Source organism: Coenobita brevimanus, chromosome 17 (genome assembly GCF_032717465.1).
Source record: "Coenobita brevimanus isolate Jiangsu-jjx chromosome 17, ASM3271746v2, whole genome shotgun sequence".
Lineage (NCBI taxonomy): Eukaryota > Metazoa > Arthropoda > Malacostraca > Decapoda > Coenobitidae > Coenobita > Coenobita brevimanus.
In genome coordinates, this window is record NC_136970.1 from 2,549,132 (window position 1) to 2,556,631 (window position 7,500).

At 40.1% G+C, this 7,500-nt stretch overlaps 1 protein-coding gene across 1 annotated transcript in view; it reads left to right on the forward strand.

The window, feature by feature from the left end:
* The first annotated feature begins 543 nt into the window (after positions 1–543).
* Positions 544–7,500, forward strand: part of LOC145391226 (protein O-mannosyl-transferase Tmtc3-like) — a 318,591-nt gene continuing 311,634 nt past the window's right edge. Inside the window, exon 1 of the mRNA XM_080265902.1 lies at positions 544–601. Within this exon, the coding sequence (XP_080122028.1) occupies positions 544–601 (58 nt within the window). The remainder of the gene's footprint in view (positions 602–7,500) is intronic.

Genomic DNA, 7,500 nt, shown 5'->3' on the forward strand with positions numbered 1-7,500 from the left:
CCTTACCCCTGCCTCGTCTGTCTTCAGCCTTGTGTGTGTGTGTGTGTGTGTGTGTGTGTGTGTGTGTTTGAGTGTGTATGTGTGTTTTCCTGATTCACTAATGCCTAACTCCTTAATTTAAAGTAGATTTGAAGACATTTTTATTATTATTATTATTATTATTATTACTATTATTACTATTATCATCATCATTATTATTATTATTATTATTATTATTATTACCATTATCATTATTATTATTATTATTATTATTATTATTATTTTTATTATTATTATTTTATTTTTAAGTTTGTGGTTTAGTGGTAAAGAAGTGGCCTGCCGACCTCGTGTTTGCGTGTTCGATCACTGCTTCTCCTTACCAATACATCAAGAGTTTTTTTTTTTTAAATATCCATAAACGTATTGGCAGACTAAAAGCACATGCATCTCTCTCTCTCTCTCTCTCTCTCTCTCTCTCAAATTTAAAGACGTATTTCAGTGGAGCGAACATTGAAAAAAAAAATCCTCTCTCCTTCCTCCCTCCCTCCCCCACCCGGAACCAAAATGGCCGCCGTGTCCAGGATTCCCCCCATACCTGTTGGCCACCCCTTCCAATTACCAGGTGAGACCCCGGACATTCCCCGCAGGTTAATTGGGCATCCGGCATACCTGGATATACCCTTGTTTGGACACCGTGTTTTATTTGTGTGTGTGTGTGTGTGTGTGTCAATCTCTCTCTGTCTCTGTCTCCCTGTGTGTGTGTGTGTGTGTGTGTGTGTGTGTGTGTGTGTGTGTGTCTCTCTCTCTCTCTCTCTCTCTCTCTCTCTCTCTCAAAGAATATTCATTCGCACCCGTGAGTTAAAGAGATGAATTCAGCATACGTGAGAGAGAGAGAGAGAGAGAGAGAGAGAGAGAGAGAGAGGAAAATTGGGGAATCTGAGAGAGAGAGAGAGAGAGAGGGGGGGGGAGAGGAAAATTGGCGAATCTGTCATTTTCCAATAATTCTGCCTCGTTTCGATGATAATTATTTTCTTTGATGATTGCCCTTTATTCTCTCTCTCTCTCTCTCTCTCTCTCTCTCTCAGACCAGTTGAACTTTCCGTATCTCTTGCATGGATGTATGATGATGATAATGATGATAATGATGATGATGATTGTGGTTGTGTTCATGATGATGATGATGATGGTGTAATGGTGGTGATGATGATGATGATGATGATGAAGATGTTGATGATGGTGACAATAATAACGATGATGATGATGATAATGATAAGGATGATGATGATGATGATGGTGTAATGGTGGTGATGATGATGATGATGATGATGAGGATGTTGATGATGGTGACAATAATAACGATGATGATGATGATAATGATAAGGATGATGATGATGATGATGGTGTAATGGTGGTGATGATGATGATGATGATGATGAGGATGTTGATGATGGTGACAATAATAACGATGATGATGATGATAATGATAAGGATGATGATGATGATGATGGAGCACCAAAATTTCGCCTCGCCTAGCTCCCTAAACCCACTAAACCACCAGGCATTTGTAATAGTAACCAAGGAGATTCTTGCATATCCAGCCTCTCGTATATTGCAGTACATTCGTCATTTTACCTGCATAGCTCTCCTGGGGGCGATTCTCTCTCTCTCTCTCTCTCTCTCTCTCTCTCTCTCTCTCTCTCTCTCTCTCACACACACACACACACACACACACACACACACACACACTCTCTCTCTCTCTCTCTCTCTCTCTCTCTCTCTCTCTACACACACACACACACACACACACACACACTCTCAGTCCTGTCTATCACCTTTCTTATTTCCTCTCTCCTCTGTGGTTTCTCGCTCACTTTCTCTACTATCTTTCAGTTCTGTCTCGCATGCCTGAACTCCAACATTCATCCCACCTCTTTCTCTCTCATACTTCAAGCCCATCTCACCTCTCTCTTCCCTCACTTTCTCACTTTTATCTTGCTCCTCTCTCTCTCTCTCTCTCTCTCTCTCTCTCTCTCTCTCTCTCTCTCTCTCTCTCTCTCTCTCAGATATCTAACTGTGAAACAAGATGGTTAAATTGTTCAAAGCATTTCCTTATATCTATCTCTCATTCTATCTATCTATTTATCTATTTACCTATCTATCTTATTTCTACGGCGCTCGTATCGTAAGGTCCGAATTATCATCAGACTCCCTAACACCTCTTCCTTAGCGATTTATTTTGGGATATGGCTGGTTATTATCCCTGTGTATATTATTTATGGAGAATGAGGCGATATTGGAAGGATTTACGTAACAGAGTAGGAGAGAAAGCGGTATATTAGTAGACAGACAGATAGATAGATAGGTAGGTAGATAGATAGATAGATAGATAGGCACACAAAAGAGATAGATACAAGAGGAAGAGAGAGAGTAAAAGAGAAAGAGTAAATGAGAGAAAAAGATACGGGAAGAGAGAGAGAGAGGGAGACAGAGAGAGAGACGGGAAGAGAGAGAGAGAGAGAGTAAAAGAGAAAGAGTAAATGAGAGAAAAAGATACGGGAAGAGAGAGAGAGAGGGAGACAGAGAGAGAGACGGGAAGAGAGAGAGAGAGAGAGTAAAAGAGATAGAAAGATAGGAGAGGAGGAAGACAAAGAGGTTAAAAGAGATAGGAAGATAGGAGAAAAGGAAGATAGACAGATGGAGAGAGAGAGAGAGAGAGAGGAAAATGAAGATAAAGAGGAGTAAGAGTTAGAAAGACACGAAAAGAGGAAGGTAGAGTAAAAGAGAGAAAGATACGTGAAGAGGAAGATGAGAGAGAGAGAGAGAGAGAGAAATATCGGTTTCTTGCTTTGAGAGGAATATTCGAGAGGAATTTTGAGAGAGAGAGAGAGAGGATAAGAAGTTGCATGGAGTTTTGGGGAACTTGCAAAAGGCAGAGCATAGCGTGAATAGTTTTGAGAGAGAGAGAGAGAGAGAGAGAGAGAGAGGATAGATATATAGAGAGACCCAAGTAGATAAATAGATAGAGATGAACATTGCTTGATAGAGAGAGAAAGAGAGAGAGCAAAGATAGGTAGACGTAGGTAAATAGATTGATTAATAGACATCCATATGTACATAGATAGTTAGATAGATAGATAGAGAGAGAGAGAGAGAGAGAGAGTAAAAGTTAGAATAAGGAGGAAGACGAGACTTAAAGCCGTGAGAAAAATGAGAATTTAAAGTGAGAAAAAGTGAGAGAGAATTTAAAGTTAGAAAAAAGTGAGAGAGAATTTAAAGTTAGAGCAAAGTGAGAAAATGAAGTCAGGGGAAAAGAATATAAAGAATTACGTTGGTAGGAAAAATGTGAGAGAGAGAGAGAGTGTGTCAAGTTAGAGCAAGGAAAGAAAAGAGAGAAAGTTACGCGAGAGACGAAAAAGTGAGAAAGAGAGAAGTAAAAGAAAAAAAAGAAAAGGTGATATTTTTATTCTGCTCTCTCTCTCTCTCTCTCTCTCTCTCTCTCTCTCTCTCTCTCTCTCTCTCTCTCTCTCATAGCTATCTTTTATCCTATTTCCATTACACACACACACACACACACACACACACAGTATTATGCATGTAGGCTGTGTAGTTATGATGTTTCTCTTCTCTGTTATCATTTTTATCTATTTCACATTTCTAACTATATCTATCTATCTATCTATCGCTTGTGTCTGTCTGTCTATCTGTCTATTATCGAACTACATCTCTATCTTTCTGTCTGTCTTTCCACATTATTATCTCTCTGTCTATCTAATGTCTGTCTTTCTACATTACTATCTTTCTGTCTGCAGCCTTGTCTATCAGTCTGTCTCTACATCATTCTCTAACTACCCTATCTGTCTCCTTGTCTATCTGTCTATCTCAACATTGCTGTTTACCTGTCTGTCTATCTATCTTTCACTCTGTCTATCTATATTTTTATCATTCCTTCTCTTTTCCTTGTCAGATATTTTCGTCCTTTTGCAGCTTATTTCACGTAGCTCAGTGGCAGAAAGAGACAATACTACGGATCTACATTCCCTTCATAGCACTTCTTCGTGACTAGCATTATATATCTCTCTTATTGATAGGTATATAACACAGAGAGATGCTTATACTAGGGCAGGTTAAAGTGAAAGGAGTATGTTTTTCCCGTAGTCTTTTATCGGGGAATTTGTGTATGGTGAAAGGAATGGTCTTGTAACAGAGGGAGGGAGTCTGTGTGTGTGCGTGTGTGTGTGTGTGTGTGTGTGTGTGTGTGTGTGATGAGATAGATTGATAGATACATAGAGAGAGAGAGGTGGAAATGTGGAAAGGAATGATAGAATTGAGGAGTGATAGAAAAGATTGTGTGTGTGTGTGTGTGTGTGTGTGTGTGTGTGTGTGTGTGTGAGAGAGAGAGAGAGAGAGAGAGAGCCCTGAAGCACGTGTCACAGAATACCACTCTTGCCCTGAACTCAGCACCTTAGGCAGGGTTTGTAATATTTTGTGATGAAGAAGAGAGGAGGAGGAGGAAGAAGAAGAAGATGATGATGATGATGATGATGATGATGAAGAGGAAGAAGTAGAAGAGGAGGAGGAGGAGGAGGACAAGGAGAAGGAAGAAAAAGATGATGATGATGATGAGGGGGATGAAGAGGAGGAGGAGGAGAGGAGGAAATAGACAAAAGGAAGAGGGATGAGAGGGAAAGAGGGGTGGGGAGAGGAAGAATATGCAGGGGAGAAGAGGAGGAGTGGAGGGGAAATAGGAGGAGGGGAGGGGAGAGGTAGCTGGGGAGGAGGAAGAGGAGGAGGAAGGAAGGAAATTTATTTTTATTATATTTTTCTTTTGTTTTTTTTTTTCTTGGCATTTTCTTTTGTTTTTTTTTTTGTCTTGTTGCTTCCATTTTCTTTACTTGTTCTCACCTCTCTCTCTCTCTCTCTCTCTCTCTCTCTCTCTCTCTCTCTCTCTCTCTCAATGGCAATACGATATCTTAGCCTGAGAGAGAGAGAGAGAGTGTGTGTGTGTGTGTGTGTGTGTGTGTGTGTGTGTGTGTGTGTGTGTGTGAGAGAGAGAGAGAGAGAGAGAGAAAGAGAGTTGGTTATCAGAAAGCAGAACAGAAAAAGTAATTATGATGAAGAAATAAAAAATAAAAAAATAAGTGAAAATAATAATAATAATAATAATAATAATGAAACAGAAGATAATATTGAAAGTAAAGGAAGAAAAATTGAAATAATGTATAAAGTCAGACAGGGCCAGGAATTAAAAGAAATAAAAATCCAGGAATTAAAGAGAATAAAGAGAGTAGAGCAAATAAAGAGAGAGAGAGGGAGAGAGAGTCATAAAAGAGAGAGATGACCTGAAATTAAATAAGAAAAAAATAATAAAGCCAGAAAATAGAGGAAATAAAGAGAGTAGAGCGAGTAAAGAGAGAGAGAGAGAGAGAGAGAGAGAGAGTCTTAAAAGAGAGAGATGACCTGAAATTAAATAAGAAAAAAAATAAAACCAGAAAATAGAGGAAATAAAGAGAGTAGAGCGAGTAAAGAGAGAGAGAGAGAGAGAGAGAGAGTCTTAAAAGAGAGAGATGACCTGAAATTAAATAAGAAAAAAAATAAAGCCAGAAAATAGAGGAAATAAAGAGAGTAGAGCGAGTAAAGAGAGAGAGAGAGCTTTAATAATTAACTCACCTCCCGCGCACAGGTAAACTCAGTACAAAAAAATAATTAAAACTTTCACAATAACATGATATAAAGAGTAGAGAGAGAGAGGGGGAGAGAGAGAGAGAGAGAGAGAGAGAGAGAGAGAGAGCGAGAGAGATTTGAGTGATGAATGAGAGAGGAGAGAGGTTGGGGTGGGTGTTGCTGGCACGGATAAATGAGAGAGAGAGAGAGAGAGAAAATACCTAGAGATGTAAGGTAAGGTAGAGAGAGAGAGAGAGAGATTCTTGTTAACTTCCATTATCTTTTTCTCTCATTTTTCCCTCATCCTTCACTTCTGCTCTCTCTCTCTCTCTCTCTCTCTCTCCTTATTTCTCTCCCACTTCCTCCTTCATCATCTCTCTTCTCCCTCCATCCCTCCCTCTCTCTCTTCTCCCTCCGTCCCTCCCTCTCTCTCAACTTGTTTCTCTCCCTACTTCCTCCCTCTCCTTATTACCTCCCTTCATTTCCTCTCCCTTCCTCCCTCCCTCTCCCTCCCTTCATTTCCTCTCCCTTCCTCCCTCTCCACTTTACCTCCCTCCAGTTCCTCTCTCTCCCTCTCCATTTTCCTCTCTCCACTCCCTCTCCACCTCTGAACGTATTGGTGTGGCATGTGGAGTGGGAGGTGTGGAGAGGGGGGTTGTAGAGTGGAGTGGCAGGTGTGGAGAGGGAGGTGTGGACTGGCAGGTGTGGAGTGGTGGGTGTTGAGTGGCAGGTGTGGTGAGGGAGGTGTGGACTGGCAGGTGTGGAGTGGGACTGGACCGCTCCCACGATAGTCAATACAACTCTCTCTCTCTCTCTCTCTCTCTCTCTCTCTCTCTCTCTCTCTCTCTCTCTCTCTCTCGGCGGGGTGCAGGGAAACAGTTCATGGTTTTGCTCCCGAGTGGACGCCGCAGTTGCTCCACCCAGAGTTAGTGCCACCCCGTGAAGGCTCCGGGGGCGTGTCCTCGTGGAGAAGGGGTAAAATGTAAATATTCTTAACTAAGTATTCGTAAGACTAATATTTTAACTTAAGAAATATTGTGCTGAGCTTGGGAATATCACCTGACATTGTTTTTCTTAATTACAGGTAAGAATCTCGGGGCAGGTAACTTCCGGTGCAGGTCATTAAAATGATCTAATTGTTCTACGTTAGTTTTTAGCGACACTGTTTTAGTTTATTATTATTATTACTATTATTATTGTTTTTGTTATTATTATTATTATTATTATTATTATCATTATTATTATTATTTTGTTTTTACCTTCACTAGTATTAAAATTCAGTCATTACTGTTAATATTATTATTATTATTATTATTATTATTATTATATGGTGATGATGATGATGGTGGTGGATGATGATGACGATGATGATAGTGATGATGGTTATGGTGACGATGATGATGATAGTGATGATGATGATGATGATGATGGCAATGATGATGATGATGATGAACTCCATGCAATAATATCCGTCAGAAAATATTCCTTTTGTATCCATAGGCCTAATAGTGAGTTGGGAATTGGCTTTTTTTTTTTTTTTTTTTTTTCGTCTTTGCTTATAAATAAGAATGAAAATAAATCGGTAATTGAAATGACCTGAGAGAGAGAGAGAGAGAGAGAGAGAGAGGATGTGAAATTGTGTGTGTGTGTGTGTGTGGGAGAGAGAGAGAGAGAGAGAGATGGGATGAGATTGTTTCGTGTGTGTGTGTGTGTGTGTGTGTGTGTGTGTGTGTGAGAGAGAGAGAGAGAGGATGTGAAATTGTTTGGTGTGTGTGTGTGTGTGTGTGTGTGTGTGTGTGTGAGAGAGAGATCAAGAGAGAGAAGATGTGAAATTGTTTGATGTGTGTGTGTGTGAGAGAG